This window comes from Pieris rapae, chromosome 11, assembly GCF_905147795.1.
Source record: "Pieris rapae chromosome 11, ilPieRapa1.1, whole genome shotgun sequence".
In the NCBI taxonomy this organism is placed as follows: domain Eukaryota; kingdom Metazoa; phylum Arthropoda; class Insecta; order Lepidoptera; family Pieridae; genus Pieris; species Pieris rapae.
The window spans coordinates 4,467,451-4,484,614 of NC_059519.1; the positions used below are offsets into that span (position 1 = coordinate 4,467,451).

Below are 17,164 nucleotides of genomic sequence, written 5' to 3' on the forward strand. Positions count from 1 at the left end.
TGACATTAAATAATTGAGGTGAGCACTTTACAAGTCGATTATTCTGCATGTCAATACACATTTTTTTTGGCGAATCCCTTTGAATGTTACAAGTCAGTCGCCATCACCTCTACGTCCGCCATTTTGACTTCAACTGTGGATCAGATGGAGAACAGGCGAATATTCAGGTGTGATTGTGCTCACAACGAACAAATATTTATTTATTTCGATGTTAGGCTTAAGCCTTATAAAATATTCGAGGCAGGATATACGTAATCATCAATATAATATAATTTACATATTTTATTGTAATAGAAATATTAAAACGCCATAGAAAAACAAACATTTATTAATCAGGTATCAACAACATAGTTAGGGTGTACAACTAATAACGGATCATCTTCGACCTCCTGTTCTGATCTTTGAGTGGTTTTCAGGCCAGTGGTTGACAGCGGGATTATCACTTGGTCCTGAAATAAATAATACTTTTCTTATATTTGTTATACCTAGTTTTACCAGAAATTGTGGTTTCTGTTTTTCAGGTAAAAATATCTTTTAAATAATTTGTTTGTATAATTATTGTTGTAATATTTTAATTTTTTTTTCGACCTTCTAAAATCTAAATTAATATAATGATCTTTATTTATGTACCTCAGTCGATCTGAATAAAAGGCTATACATATTATTATTATCTTACTAGTAAAAAATCAGTATGTGTTATAAGAATGTGACAGTTAACATTTGTTTTATAACAGGCTTAAACAGTGTGCATAAATCTTTATTTTTTTATCTCTATGTATATAACGAGTTTTTAGCAAATTTTTAATTATATTGAATTCCTTTTTTTTTAAATTTCTTACTAGCAGACTCGGCCAAGCGTTGCTGTGGTTAAAGTTTTTGTTATATTAAGTAGTAGTAAATTATTCAAGGGTAATGGTAGCAGAGCTTATGTGAAACGTTGGTACTGTTAACACAGGGCCATCTGTTAGAATTGTATCAAATAATAAACAAATATTTGCAATAAAATAAAATTACAACTATAAATAAAGATCTAAAGCTATCCTATCTCTTAAGTTGGAGCAGACTGCTCACGGTGTGCCAATTTAATTTAAAATCGGTTAAGTAGTTTAGGAGTCCATCGCGGACAAACATCGTGACAGGAGATTTATATATATTTCTTATATAATAATCACTTTCAAATGGTCATCATAGCTTCAAGCTGTTATGTAAATAATATAATAAAACGCGTTTTTATTAAAAAAATGTGAGCCGTCACGGGACGCCTGGCAGATGTGAAACATCGACATTATTTTGTAAAAGTAATATGCAGAAAAGAACAAACTGTGATAGGAACTAAATATGTCATAATGATAAAATAAAATATTACGATTTTTTTTCCAGATAACGATGACTATTTGTTGAATAAACATTATTTTCATTAAATATTTTTAATGTGAAATTTACTACTGCATTTAGACTGTATATCATATAGCGTGGCGACGCGTCGCCACGGCATGCGTCGCCACGCCAGAAATCGGTTTTACGTGCGGCTATAGATGTTTCACATCAAAAAGCACTTATCTAAATCACTCACATGGTACATAAGCCGGTCGATGACCTTTTCGACCAACGCCTTCTTGTCTACGAGATCATCTTCAGTTTCGATCTGCCCTCTCGCAACTAACTGCTCCAAATACCAGCTCACAACTGCACTCTTGTGCACGCCAGCGCTTTCTTCGCCTGAAATTTACAAATATTTTTTTTAGATATGTACTTAGGCCGTTCATAAAATACGTTCGCATACAAGGGGGGGGGGTCTGGCCGAGTGTGACAAGGGGGGAGGGGGGGTATAGGGCAGCGTGACGTTCGCCGTTTATTATTATTCGACATGAGCGCTAGCTCTGTGGCGCGACTCTAGATATTTCGGCCCATTTAGAAAATCCTTGGACTTCTGAATAATATAAATATTATTTATATGTTCGTTATGAAAGATATTTATTAATTTATTTAAATTTTATTATAATAACTAAAAAAATGTTTTTAATTTTCAGAATTTGTCTACTATCATAACTTAAGCCATAATTAATAATCATTCATTATTCTTCAACATAGTTACTTCTGGAGCACCAATTGAATCTTTCATTACACTAGTCAAAATAATAGTAAATTATCATAATAAAAAGCCCATACAGACTAATAATGGGATAAATTTTATATGTAATTGTTTTTTATATTAACAATGACTTAAAAAATAACAGTAGAGAGCCCCAGAGATTTCGGGATTTACTACGGCAGATTAATATACGGGGTATCCCCCTGTACCCAGTAAAGTGAATATATAGGCTATATATAAGCCCTAAGGCTAACTTATAAAAAAAATAGTGATTAAATGTTTTTATAACTGTCGTGCAACTATGCAAATAATGAAGAAACTTCCAGTACTGCATTAATAAATAATTAGTTCTGTTTATAAAAAACATTAATATTACATTAAAAACGATGGTTGTATTAAGAAATTTTTACCTTTATTTTCAGCTTCGCCTTCCTCCTTCCGCATGAAAACTACGATCATGTTGCTTAATGACTTGTATTCCTCGAACGACAAAGTTAGTTTTTTCTTTGGCGCCGAGTCGCCATTCACCGTCTCACTCGCTGAAATTGTTAATAAAGTAAATCAAAATATAATTTATTCTTATAAATATATCTCTCTAAAATAACATAGGTGTCGACACTATATTTATTTATTTTTTTGTTTACATTAAACTAAAATGTACATTTTATAACTATTTACACTAAAAACTAACCCTAAAATTTAATAATTAAAATATATTATTAAAAGGCATCCCTTTAGGCAAGGTTCCGAAGATCCTGGCTGCGTTCCCCCTTTGAATAGCTAGACTAATTCTTTGTGGGAGGTAACTGCCAGCTCTTCGGTCTTCAGTGATGTCGACTAGCCTTTTTGATATTTCCCTAAAAAGCCTTATCGCCTTATTTATTATAATATATATCGTCAACTTTGAACGTTAGTAAAAAAAATAACTGGCAATAAACTCTGCTTTTTAATCGCAGAGTTTGTAAGGAGTTGCAAACATCACACCATCACCAATCAAGAATAATAAAATAAATTAAAAACAAAGATTTGTCCTCTATCAGCAAGAGGAGGTGAAATAACAACACACAAATACATAGTATAAACAACTAATATCACCGCATACACGAATTCAAGTATGACCAGAATTGCGAAATAACTAAGGGAAAGTTACCTGTTGTGGCAGGTGTATCATTGTCCACGTCCATACTAGGCTCATACTGCGGGTCCTCTTCGTCTAAATGTATGTCTGGCTGTTCGACACGTATTATGGACTTGTTTAGCAATCTGAAAATGTTAATATAATTTGTATTTAGACTAAACTATTATATACTAGATTGAAAATAGATTTAAGTTAGATTGACGATCTACACCAGTGATTCCCAGAGAGGTCTATATCGATCCCTAGGGGATAGACCCCTAGGGATCGGCGAAAAAAAAAATTGGGGGTCCATGAAATGAAAATGAGGGTCCACGATAGGATCTTAACACATACACTGATAGTACCTATTTTCTTACATCATACTATCTTATAATATCAAAACATATACATTATTTATAAAAGTACCTATAAATTTATAAAAATAATACAGAAATCGCGTTATTCCCGTAAAAACGTTTTAGACCAATTAAAAAATTTGGAACATGAATTTAATAAAATAATTATTAAAATATATAAGAAAACAATTAAAACAGGTGCGCAAATCTAATTATGGACTTGAAAAATCATTATAAATTTTACACTAAAGAAATATATCTTCTTACTTGAGAAATCTGTATATGAAATATATGTAAATTTGAAATATGTATAAGCTTCATATAATCAGAATGTTATATGCGCCTATAATTGGGGTAGCACTATGCTTGGGTTTGTGTTACATTCATATATCAGTGACGACTTTGTTGATGCAACAAATAAATAAAAATCTCAGCGTTATATAGGAGACGAAAATTTCGTTATATGGGGGATTACTGTACCATCTTTTAAGAAATACTTTAAATTCCTTACCTATAAGCCTCATGTACGTGATGAGTGCCAACTTGTCCGCTGCAGTGCATCTTAGCCAGAGCCTCTGCTAAACGAATCATTGACTCCAGCTGCCGAACTGTGATTCGCCAGGAACCAGCCCCGCCATCACGAGACCGGAGTACTGTGTAGTACTCGACGAGGATTTTGCCAGCTTCCTGAAGATAACATATTAAAAAAAATGATTTTTTGAATAAGCTACACTTTAATACTGTCTGAGCGCACCAGAGCATTTTCCAGATGTTTTTTTTTTTTAATTGCTATAATTAAAAAAAAAAATTTTTTTTCGAAAACTCTAAGGGTCTGTTTCACAATGTCCGGATAAGTTCCAAATAAGCAATTTATTACTTATTGGTAGGATAAATAGCATTTTTGCGTTTCACGATAGCGCTATTCATCATGAAACGCGAAGTATCTTATTCGGAACTTTTATCTTTCGCATAATTTATATGTTGCATAGCTATTTAGTACTTTATCCATACATTGTGAAACAGGCCCTACATGTATAAAATAACGACTCGTAAAAATCAAAATGTTAACATATATATAAAAAAAAAAAATTTTATAACGCGAATAGTTTTCGTGGGAACCAATTATGTATAATAATAATAATTTAAGAATAGTGAAATTTGTCTTAAAGTACGCAGTGTTCGGTCATAAGTTCGATTCCAGTTAACGCAACAGAAAACTTAAGCCCAGTAAAGTACAGAAATATCTGACCTCGGTGATCATAGGTTTGAAGGATCTCGCGAAAGCTATGTATCGCAGTAAATCTTCTCTGGAGTAGACGCAATCGTATGTTTCTTCTTTGTTACAGTGAAGATCGACAATACGCCTCGCTATCGCGTAGTCCACCTGAAATTTTAAGTATTTTTTTTTGGGGTCTTAATACACAGTATTTATATTTTAAATAGTCCACTGGATTAGTCTGCTTTCGATTTGAGGTCTGGGCCTCAGATTTCTTTATATTTCGTGGTCATTTTTTTTAAATAGTAGGTAGGGCTGTTTGTGCCTGACAGATGCCGTCGACTTTTTTGATCTAATGCCGGTTTCCTGGGTGGTACATACGTCCATTGGTGCACAACTGGGTTCGAACCTACGACCTTAGTATGAGAGTCGCATGCTGAAACCACCAGACCGCGCTACTCTTAAAATAATGGTTAGTCGTTATTGTGGAAATATATGTAGCATTAATATAAGCATTACTATTGTCTCATTGTGCCAATAGAAGCAGTTGGTATAAGCCCGCGAGCTATGAAATTTTGATTGAATAAATTGATTGATGATACTGAAAATAACATCTATTCTATGTTCATTTCAACCACGTAGACTAATCAAAGAAATGATTTCGTATACGCATATCTGTCCCTCACATAACACCGTATTCCGGTATAATGGGGTGACTTCTCAAGTTATATTTGTGTAGTATAAAATTTAAAATAATTGGTCAATTTCATAAATAGTTTTCTAAATAACTTTATTAAAATAGTGTTCCTAGATTTTTAATTATCCCGAAAAAAAAACAGTTTTACGGAAATCCTCATACAAAGCGTGTTCCTATAATGCGGGGTCTACCGCGTTACAGAGGGATAAAAATACTATGAAAATACCAATGCAACTTTAGAGACTTATTGCAGAACTGACTAAAGGCGATTGAAAAGGGTGGCGGAAAGTTTCTTGCCAGTTCTTTTTACCCGCTATACACTCTTGACTTGCGAACTGGTTTTAAATGTAAATTAAATTTTTTTTTTTGACGTTCATAAGTGTACATTTACCTATTACCTTTAGCTATATGAATAAAGATATTTTCAGTTTGAGTTTGAATCAGATCGAGATCTCTTTCAGATAATTTTAAAACATGTGTTAATTATAATTAAACCAAGAACTTACCATTTCGCTGGTCTCATCAATAAGTATGAAGAAGAGGTCAAATCTGGACATAATAGGTGCGCTGAGTGCCACATTTTGTTGCAAGCTCTTAGCGCGGTCGTATCGTCCTCCAATAGGGTTGGCAGCCGCCAGAATTGACGTACGGGCGTTTAGGGTTGCCCGTACACCTGCCTGTTAATTTTTTTTAAGAAGTTAAAATAATAAAACATACTGTTGCGTAGAGGCATACAAATTCAATTTTAGCTTTTGTTGCGCATCTATTTGTTATTTTAATCTAATTAATATTACATCTGGAGAGTTGATTTTAAAAATGACTGTATTTGATACAAAAAGTATTTAAAGGTGATTGTTTGACTTCAGGTATATAAATTTTAGTTAGAATATTCTTAAGGAAAGTTTAAGGTTATGTTAGTTAGGGGAAAGAAATTTTCATCAAAATCAGTTTAGTACTTTCGAGATATAAGATATTCTTGCATTTAGAAAATCCATGTTAACAGTGTCAGTGATGTTAACAGTATTATGTATTTAATGAATACCAAATTTATTTTTGCAATCACTTTTGTATAAAACAGTAAATATACAGTAAATGAATAAAAAAAATAATGAGGGTAGACCTGGTGAAAATGTTAAGATGTTATTTTGATTTTACCTTAGCAATAGAGATGGTCTGTTGTTCCATGGCTTCGTGGATGGCTACTTGGTCTCCAGGGTCCATCTTATCGAACTCGTCAATGCAACACACGCCATTATCCGCTAACATCAGTGCCCCGGCTTCGATCACAAAGTCAAATGATTCTTCGTCCTGTAGTGTTTATTTTAATGGTAAGTAACAGTAAGCAGGTCATAAAACCCTAACTAACAAAGCTTTTGCTATAATATTGCTTTGCTTTTGGACCTTATATAAACTGTTCACTAATAATATCAATTACTTGAATAATGTTTTACTATAAAATAGTTATTTTGAGATAAGACTATAATATGTCTGATACTAGCAGTAAATTAAAAAAAAACATGTCTGGCAAATTTTAATATTCATCAAAGCTAAAACTACTTTCTTAATTAAAATTTTATCATAAGGTTAATAACACAAAACAAATATTTTAATTTTTTTTTTTTAATGAATCAGATACCTTAACGACAGCAGCAGTAAGACCAGCAGCCGATGAAGCTTTTCCACTTGTATAGACAGCCCTGGGTGCGATCTCGCTCACTTGCTTTAATAACTGAGACTTGGCAGTACTTGGATCTCCTACTATGCACACATTTATATCGCCTCGGAGGGTAGTTCCTATAATTTTATTAATATTTTACAAACTACCCTCTTGTTCATAAAATTCTAACTGCATATAAATATGGAAAATATAAAACCTACAGCTAGTGCATTTAGTGTAATATTCTCATATTAAATATATTATACTAATCCACAGTAGCATAATGTTTTTAATAATTTGTCAAATTCATGGTAATTGATATAAGTTGTAAGTTTCCCTCAAACAACTCATCCACTGGTACTTCTACACTAATCTGAATTAGTAATACATTATAAAATACCTTCTATTGTAGTCTTAGCAACACCACCAAACAGCATCAGTAAGACACCCCGTTTTACTTCACTATTGCCGTGAATACTCGGGAATAGACTTGCGATCAAATTGTTGTATAGATTACGATCTCTTGACATCTCATACACCTGAAATATGACAATTTTATTTAAAAATATAACTTTTACCATAACCAGTCTACTTGAACTACAAAAGCGCAATAACCTAAGTGTAAGACAAAAAACATTATTTTTATTACTTAGATTATAATTAAAATCAATGAAGTGTTGGACCGATTGGACCTTAAAGATTATTTGTCATATGTATTAATTACTTCGCCACAGAGGCATGTGGTGTGTTTGGGATGGGTTAACTTAGGGACAGCATTGGACCTACCTTATCCCACTCCTTATCTGTCATCTGTTTCCTCATATCTTCAGTGGTCAGATCATCAGCAGCTAAATCAGCAGTTCCAAACCTACGAGCAGTAGCTTGTACACTGCATGCAAGAAATGCAGTCCTGAAACAATGTTAGACACACTATATAAATATGGAATTATCTATTAAATTTTATTTTATTTATTAATTCATACACATATTGGCATTAAAGAAAAAATAAAACAATACATAAAAATAACAAACAGGCAAACTTAGTAATATAAAGTAAAACCTTACTTGTAGTGCAATTCACGAACTCCTAATGCCTGCAATCCTTTAATACCTTCCATCTGCCCTTCATTTGCCAACTTGGTCCGAGTAGTCAGTTCAGCTTTAGCACCAGGCATTGACAGAGAACCCACATCAGGAACAACAATGAGTGTGCCCGTAAAATCATATCTGTCACCAGCCTAACATGGCCATATTAAAAGAAAATAAAACACATCAGGGTCATAGAAACCATTTAAAATAAATTTAGTATAAAAATAACTAAACAAACAGTACTTGTTACATACATTTCTCTTATATTAGTTCCATGTTAATAAAGATTAAAGTGAAATACTTTTGTTACCTGTACAGATTCTACAGCTTCTGCTCTGAGAATAACTTCAAGTGAACGAGGAATACATCCTCGAGGTAACTCTGCTTGTGTTTCTTGTATTCTAATTTTTTGAAAGTCTACAAATACTGATTTATCTGCATCCAACATGAAACGTCGACGATTTGCACACACTGGATTACGACATATAGTTGGTATTGTATACTAAAAGATTAAATATTGATTCCATTTACATTTAAATACTTTAAACTTTTTAGTCAGATAGGTAAAAAATTACTGTGTACCTTAAATTGTTGTTCAACATTTTTAATAACTGTTTGGCAATCTAAGCAAACAAAAGTACCCATAACTAATTCTGGGTGAACAGGGTGAGTTCTCACAATTTGCCCTGATATTCTTATGAGGGTTCCTATTTTAGTTGTAGTTAACTCCCTGACCCTATGCCGTGTTGGAACATCAACAAATGACACATAGCATTCTTTATGTTGCAATTCCTTCTTAATACCAGTTTCTGCTAAACTTAAAACATAATTCAAAATCGCCTGATTTAAAAAGGGATAAATTCTGTAATACTCCTCAATAATTGTAGTGGCAAGATTCTGGTTATACTTTTCAACATCATCAAAGCTTACTTCTAATGTGCTTAGTTCAGGTTTAAGAAGCTCTTTAGCTTGTTTTTCATATTTTAATTCATTGTCTTCTTTAAAACTGAAACAAAAACCAAATATTTAAAGGAATGTTATTTAAGAAAACATAACCCAATTATTAAAAAGTTTGAATTTCTATCGTCTGCTGGAATCAGTGTGTTGAATATCACTTACTCCTCCAAAAAATCTTGAAACAATTTTTGGCAACGAACTCCAACTTCGTCTTTAACTTGACTCTGTGTTGCATATGTATCGGCTACATCCATGATGATTTACATTAGTTATTAATATTAGAACTTAGAAATCACTGATACGGTGGGTTTGTTTAATAATGACAATTAGAAGTTATTTAGAACAAACTAATAATAGTTTAAACGAAGATCTGTGTTGTTGAAAGAAGTATAAACAATGTCCGACTCTTTCTACCAACGTTTATAAGTTGCGGTTACTGCTAAGTGCTTACTGGTTATCGGTTAGTATTTAGTAGTTTGACAATTAGGCTTTTGGCGGGAACTTTTTTTTTTACAGACTTGCAATATCCGTAACAGTCTATAGGTGAACATTTTAGCAACCAATACATAGATAATCAAATTCGATCGAAATTCTTCCAATAATTTAAAGAGAGTTAAATAACTTCTTTTGAACATTGTTACTTATGGCGGAAAGATTAAACAAGCACTCAGGTGAATGGTGTTATTAAATCTTAATAAAGTATACCCTTGGTGCACAAATAATAAAATAACTTTAAAAGCAACATCGTCATAATCTAAATTCTAAGAACAAGATTTTAAGCTAAATGAATTGGATTTAAACATATTATGGTCGATTAGGACAAGAATAATATTAATATATTTGTTTCTGGTAAGCCTGTGCCCGCTACAAAATTTGACAAATGTTATCTATACCGGCTTATCTATACTGTATTTCAGATTTTAAGTTTATCGGTTCTTAATCTGTGTTTAATCATTAATGTTTATTTATTGTTGTCACATCACACATGGTTGTATTTTGTAAATTTGTAATATTTAATTGTTGAAAGTGCTTAGTGCACTGTTATGTCTTTCACAAATAAAATAAATGGCAGAAAATAGACTAGGGTTTCTGTACAAAGCTGCTGCCGTACTGGCGCAAACGGAAAATAAAAGTTATGATATCCTCAGAAGCCACTACTTGTATGTTTTCCCTGAAACTGAATTCACTTGAGTCTTGAAGAGGGTTTAAAATAATGGAAAACTATTCCTTTTTAGGATGAGGTGTCCTGAACTAAGATCTTCTAAACAAATTTCTAGTGGTCGTTTAAGTAAGGAAAGGTGTTCTTATTGCTGTTTGGCATGGAAAAAAGATGCAAAATTAAGGGTACAAAATGATGTCCACAAACTGATTACTCTATAATTTCATAATGCAGCAGTGTTTGTTTATCATATTTTTTTCAGGTAAATCCTATGAAGTTGTCTAGAAGGCAGAAAAAAAGACTGAAGTCTAAAAAGGACAATACTCAATATAATTCAAAGCAAGTGGTATGTTTCATAATTGTATGTGTTACTTGATATTGGTGTTAGGTTTTTTTTAATATAAAAATATCTATCATTGGAAAGTAACTGGCACAATCATATAATTAGTGCAGATTGGTTAGTTTATTTGTTTTTTTTTTACAGGAAAGAATATGTTCTTTGTGTGGCCATACATCTGTAGTGCATGTTCTCAAATTAGATGAGAAAATAGAAAGTGATATTTCAATAGTAGTAAAGGATGAAATAACAAAGAAACAAATAAAAGAAAAAAGGGATCCTAAACTGAGACCTTTAAATGTGTACACTAACATTAGAGAAGTGTTTTCAATAAAAAATGAGAACAATAAGATTACACCAGAGATAGTTCCATCAAAAATTAGAAACAACAAAAGGAAAAAAGACAGATTTGCTGGTTTGTGTCAAAAAGCTGTAATGGATGCTGCTAAAAGAAAAAATGAAGATGAAAAAAAGAATACATTAAATTTATTTTTAAAACCATCATCATTATCATAAAATACATTACGTTTGAACATAACATTATTTTTGATCTTGTTGTTTACATAAAACTATAAGATGAATGTCCATAACATTAGTATTTGTATGGCCAGTAATAATGTGTAGTTCACCCTTCCTGAAGTTTTTATAAAAATTGTATGAATCATTGTTAGTCAAATATGTTTTAACATCAAGATTTTCTTTTTTTGCATCAGTTACTAAATTAGTGTAACCAATTGCCCCAGCTGCATCTGTAGGGCCGTCTATACCATCAGTACCAGCACTTAAAAAATATACTACATGGTCTGACAGACTATCTTTATTTTCATGTAACAATAATGATAGTTCTAATGGTAATTGCTGATTTCTTCCTCCTTTCCCACTCCCTGTTACTTCTACAGTTGTCTCTCCACCAAAAATAAGACAAATATCTCCTTTGAAGTCAACTGTATTTAGGACATTTATGTTATCTAGTATAACTGGCAAATTAAGCTTGCTAACATCCGACTTTAGTGTTTCAAAATCAATGTGTCCAATAAGATAATCACAAATCTGCTTAAGTAGTTTGTAATATTGCTGAGCAAGATCTTTGACATTCCCTGTAATTGTATATGATAATGCTACAGGTAAATAATGTAATTCCTTTGCTTGAGAAACTGCAGAATCTATGCTAAATTTATTTGAGCCTATTATATAATTATGTACACTTTTATGTGGAAATGGTCTATTAGGAGCTTTATCTTCTAATACACTTAAGATGGACGAAGGAAGGTTTTCAAATAAGTTATATTTCTTGATAATATTAATTGCAGCTGTTGGAGAATCCTTGTTTTCTACAGTGGGCCCACTGGCTATGAGATCTAAGGGATCACCAACAATATCAGACAAAATTAATGTTACAATCGTAGCTGGTTGTCCTTCTAAAGCCAATTGTCCACCTTTTAAGTCGGATGTTGCTTTTCTCACTATATTTAATTCTTTTATGTCTGCACCACAGTTTGCTAGTTTCTTAATTAATGTGGTTTTCTGTTCTAAAGTAATTGGGGCTTTTGGCAATGACAATAAAGCTGATCCACCACCAGAAATCAGGACTATAACAAAGTCATTTATAGACATCTTGGAAAGTAAAGATTTTACTTTTTTACTAGTGTTTTCAGCATCCTCATCAGGCAAGTTGTCTTTAGCTCCCTCTATGTATTTTAGGTTAGTTTTAAACTCAAATTTGGTTAAACTGCCTTTAGGTAAACTTATATAGCCATCTTTAATTTTAGAATTAAACATGCGTTCTACCTCAATTGCCATATTTTTCACAGCTTTTCCAGTACCAATTACATAAACGCTTTTGTTCTTTAAATTAAAATTATTTCCAAAGACATTTAATTGTTCTGTAATTGGGTCATATTTTAAATATTTTTTTATAAGAATTTCTGGTAAAACAGCTGTGTAGCTAGTTTTATATATTTTTATTAAATTGTCCAATGTATATTTTACCATTATTGTTGTTTTGATAAAACTTATGTTTGAACAATGACGCAGTCTTTTTTGCTTTAGGTAGGTACCTACTGTTTAAAAATTACACGGTGATAAAAATTCTAAATTCAAATTATCACTTGGTACCACAAATAAAAATAACAAGGTAAAATAGTTTTTTAAACTAATGCTACTTGTCTTTTTTAATATCTACTTGAAAACTGTAACTGCTTTATCTTATCTGATAAAGAACCAAATAACTGGTATGTCAATTAAATAAAACGTATGATTATTGTTTTGCGCCTTTCATATTTATTTAGTAAATTCTATGTTTAGATGTACCTATGAATGAGTAGGTGACCAAATTATTAAATTATAAAATACCTATACCTATAGGCGAAATTCCTACGGACGTCGGGCACTCAAGGAAATCCGTTTTTTATAAACACAAAAATGGCAGCGAAGCCACAGCTGATAAATAAAACTTCTACTAGAAATTCCGTCATCTAGTTATAATAATGGAAACATCTTTGTTTAGTTATCTTAGTGATTTATACTTTGTGGAATTTTAATTGACCTTTGACCTGAAGGGTTATCTATCTGTGTGTTCTCTCGTTTTAAGAAAATATATCGTTTTATAAAAATCAATAATTTTTCTCCTGGGATTTTTATATGAGTACAGATGCTTTAACTTTGGTTGGAAACGGATTCTGAAGAGCCTATTCTATAAGCAACAATTAAAGATTGTAAATTTATGTTTAATAGGAATAATCTTGATTTAAGTGTCGATTAGAATCAAAGAATCGATTTTTCAGGCCCAACAGTTAGATTTTTTAAAATCGAACTATTGCAGTACTGAATTAATATATTATCTAAGCCTTGAAAAATTATTTACTGTTACAGTACCTACTTCTACTATTTAGAGTTTGTTATTTTAGTTGCTGGTATAAAATCTAATGTTACAATGTTAAAATCTAATGACTTATCATTTACAGCAGTTGTGTACCTCAATATACTGGTACTGGCAAGAATAACAAAACAATTTATCACGACCTTCAATAGCTATGAAGTATATGAGTATCGTAAGATCATTTGTTATTATGTTTTTTGTGAGCGCCTTTTTTCAATTGCCGACAACATTGCAAGTGATGAACTGAACAATCACCCATCCCTAGTGTTGTTTTAGAAATACTGTATATATATAAAGTTTAGGTATTAAAACTTAAGACAAGACAGTAGTCTCTCCTTTATTATATCTACGGTTAACCCTTAGGCCTTAGAGCGTTTTCACATTATCCGATCCGATATCGGTGTAGGACCCAATAACCGATATCCGATTAGCCGACACCATATGCTATTTTCACATATTTCCGACAAAATCGTTCCGATACGGCCATTTGCTCTATAAGCTTAGTGCGGGCAGGTCATCATGGCAGACTATAATAGAAAACTTTATTTGCTGTATCTATTATATTTGAGACGCAAAAAAAGATCTGTTACAGACAGTATTGGATACATCCCATCGTGGAAGCTAGATATTCAGAGGGCGCTTTTTATACTCTTTTTAGCAAGCTACAAAAAGCACCTAGCAAGTTTTTTAATTACTTTCGTATGAGTGAATCCACATTCAATTATTTGCTAATTCATCTCTATTATATCGTATTTATATTATATATTATATCGTATTTAAATGAAGACGACGCCATGATGACTACCAAACTGTAAACAATGGCCGCCACGCATCGGGGTCTACGCACACAGAGACAATTTAGATACACGTATAGCACACATACAAACATTATCGCCCGACGGCTCACAGGTGTCCGATAGTGCCGCCAGCATATCGGTGTCGGCTCCGATATCCGATATCGGGCCGGACAATATGAAAGACAGGTACATATTTCATACATTTTACTTACCCCGATATCGGATCGGCGTCCGACACCGATATCGGATCGGGTAATGTGAAAACGCTCTTATGGTAAACGTAATTGTAATCTGTGATGTAATTTCTAAACATGTTTGAACAAGTCGCCGCAAAATTTAAATTATTAAAAGAGAATGAAACGGTAAATACTGTAGGGCGTCATCTCGTAGAGTTTTGTCTTTATACGGTTTAATAATTATTATGGATATTCCTATATGTTTTTCCCAGTATTTTATGAATAAGCAAAATGTTAGATCGTTTCAAAACATATTTAATATTAATTTATTTAGATCGGCCGAAAATGAAGAATATATTCAGCAGGTCCTTCAAGATTCGGTAAGTGAAATATCTCAAGGATTGCGTGATGTATTAAATAACTTGAGAATCAATATTTTGAAGTACTGTAAACAAGATTTTAAAGAAGTTTTTGAACCTCCAGGACAAACCAGGACGTTGTGTCCTGTTGATAAAGGATATATTTTTAATGGTTGCTCGACAGGATTGTTTAAAATTATACCAAAAGCGCTCTTCGGAAATAACCATAATTTAAAAATATTTCAAAAGTGTTTGAAAACCATAATTTACAGTATGAGGAAACAGCATTTCAATTTCTCAATGCTTTTAAAAAGATGGAACTATAATGTGGGGCTATGGACTTCTTTCGAATTTAATATTGCGCAGAATATTCTGCTATCCATTTTAGTGTGGGTATTCAAAAATATTTTATCGGCAATTATTTGTCTTCATTTTTATGTAACAACCTGTAAAATAGACGCGGACGAGAATAAGCTACATTATTTTTGGAAATTTCAATGGCACAGTTTTTACGACAAAGAAATAAATAAATTACTAGTTCGACGTGCTATAAGCAAATATGAGCCTTACTGTCTGGGCAAAAAAGTTAAAAAAAGATTAAAATCTCAACAATGTCTTACAATTAAAAACATCAGAAGGGATATACCGAAACTACACTTAATCTTAAAGCCTAATAACGAAGTTAGACCAATCGTTCGATACAAGAATGGGATATTAAGTATTTCGGAAAAATATAAAATCAAGGAAAAATTGTTGTTCCTGAAATTTTTAAACGGACATGGAGGACGAAAATTAGAAACTCAGTTTGTAACGTTACATTCAGAATGGTTGAAACGAAATAAACCAAAATTATATTTTATTAAAGCTGATTTACGAAATGCTTTTGGATCTATCAATAAGTCGTTACTTAAAAGAATAATTTCGGAGAAGATTGAGAAAAATGAGATTAAGAATTTTAAGAAAGAAAATTCTTACTATTTTAAAAAATTCAGTGTGCAATATAAAGAATTGTTGGCTGAACTTCAGAAGTCCATATATGTTCGAGTTGGTTCCACAATTTTTACTTGGCAATCTGGATTAGTCCAAGGCTACGTATATTCACCTGCTTTATCTGAATTATATTATTCATACTTAGACAAATTGTATTTTTCCGACCTCCTTAAACAAAGTGAAAATCAGCTAAAACTTTTTACTAGAATTGTCGACGATTATCTGTACATTACTGATTGTTTAGATGACGCTTATGCGTTCATAAATGCCCTGTCTAATTACAAAAATGTTAACTACAATAAAACTGCTGTAAACTTTGAATGCCCAGGTATAAACTATAGCGATGTCATACAATTCGTGGGATACACATATAATACGCAAAATTTATTTGTTAATAGAGCGAGTAACATTTATGCTGGTCATATGTGTTATAAAATAACATTCTCCCAATCGATCAGCAATATAAATACATTTTTAGAGAGCAGAATTGGCCAGACTGGTATCCCAATAAATTCTCTTTTATTTAATTTAAATAACATGGATGAAGAAATACTATGGCGCAATATTTTCGTCACATTTTGTATATCCGCAAATAAGTTTTGTACAATACTATCGATATTGTGTGAGGACATGTTAGACTATTTACCAATTTATAAGAGGCAAGTTAGTGTCAAGCTTACGAACTCTATAATAAAAGTATTGTCTCGAAATAAACCTAGTGATTATATGTTTATGTACTGCATAAATCATTTTCGTTATTTGTCGTTTAAGGCCTTACTGCTATGTGCTAAAAAGACACCCAAATGCAGTAACCTTGTTAGCCATATAAACGTAGAATTATCGAAATGTAATTGTCTATTCGGTAAATGGCGGGAGCATGCATCTAGAATAAGTAGAAATGGCGATTCAGAGAAACCGGCTATACAAATGATATGCAGAAGAACAGATTTGAGAAGAATTACGAAGACATTTGAAGATCTGCCCACAGGTTTTGAGTGCTATAAGAATATGTATGTGTGAAATTAAACAAATAGTATAAAAAATGTTTTTTATTTGTAAATGGACGGAATACATACGTTTTAAATACTAAATAAGTCTTTTTTTGGATGGAATTAAATACATCTAATACTAATGGTAAGATTCTGAATCGAAATTTACCACTGTAGGTCAAAACACAAATATATTTTGACATACAGGAGTTATACTTAGCTGAATAATGAATCTTGCCATATGTCTACATTACATAAAATAAAGCATCTAAGTACCCAAATATTAGGATTAGAAAAT

General features: G+C 32.0%; 4 protein-coding genes across 4 annotated transcripts; 2 read left to right on the top strand and 2 right to left on the bottom strand.

The window, feature by feature from the left end:
* Positions 1–312: 312 nt before the first annotated feature.
* Positions 313–9,622, bottom strand: LOC110998701 (DNA replication licensing factor Mcm6). The gene is made up of 15 exons (XM_045630139.1): positions 9,344–9,622; positions 8,807–9,230; positions 8,535–8,726; positions 8,201–8,373; positions 7,922–8,045; positions 7,536–7,674; positions 7,115–7,272; positions 6,634–6,786; positions 5,985–6,155; positions 4,815–4,949; positions 4,077–4,252; positions 3,243–3,355; positions 2,503–2,631; positions 1,574–1,719; positions 313–449 (listed from the first exon to the last, which is right to left on the bottom strand). The coding sequence occupies exons 1-15, from the start codon at positions 9,433–9,435 to the stop codon at positions 333–335; spliced, it is 2,442 nt and encodes an 813-aa protein (XP_045486095.1). The 5' UTR covers positions 9,436–9,622; the 3' UTR covers positions 313–332.
* A 553-nt stretch (positions 9,623–10,175) lies between these two features.
* On the top strand, positions 10,176–11,343 carry LOC110998694. Its single transcript, XM_022267448.2, has 4 exons — positions 10,176–10,341; positions 10,417–10,525; positions 10,603–10,686; positions 10,825–11,343. The coding sequence occupies exons 1-4, from the start codon at positions 10,247–10,249 to the stop codon at positions 11,191–11,193; spliced, it is 657 nt and encodes a 218-aa protein (XP_022123140.2). The 5' UTR covers positions 10,176–10,246; the 3' UTR covers positions 11,194–11,343.
* Positions 11,011–13,261, bottom strand: LOC110998693 (glycerate kinase). Its single transcript, XM_022267447.2, has one exon. It carries the CDS (start codon positions 12,667–12,669, stop codon positions 11,218–11,220), a length of 1,452 nt encoding a protein of 483 aa, XP_022123139.2. The 5' UTR covers positions 12,670–13,261; the 3' UTR covers positions 11,011–11,217.
* A 939-nt stretch (positions 13,262–14,200) lies between these two features.
* On the top strand, positions 14,201–16,914 carry LOC110998712. Its single transcript, XM_022267465.2, has one exon. The coding sequence runs from the start codon at positions 14,774–14,776 to the stop codon at positions 16,895–16,897; it is 2,124 nt and encodes a 707-aa protein (XP_022123157.2). The 5' UTR covers positions 14,201–14,773; the 3' UTR covers positions 16,898–16,914.
* The last annotated feature ends 250 nt before the right edge of the window (positions 16,915–17,164 follow it).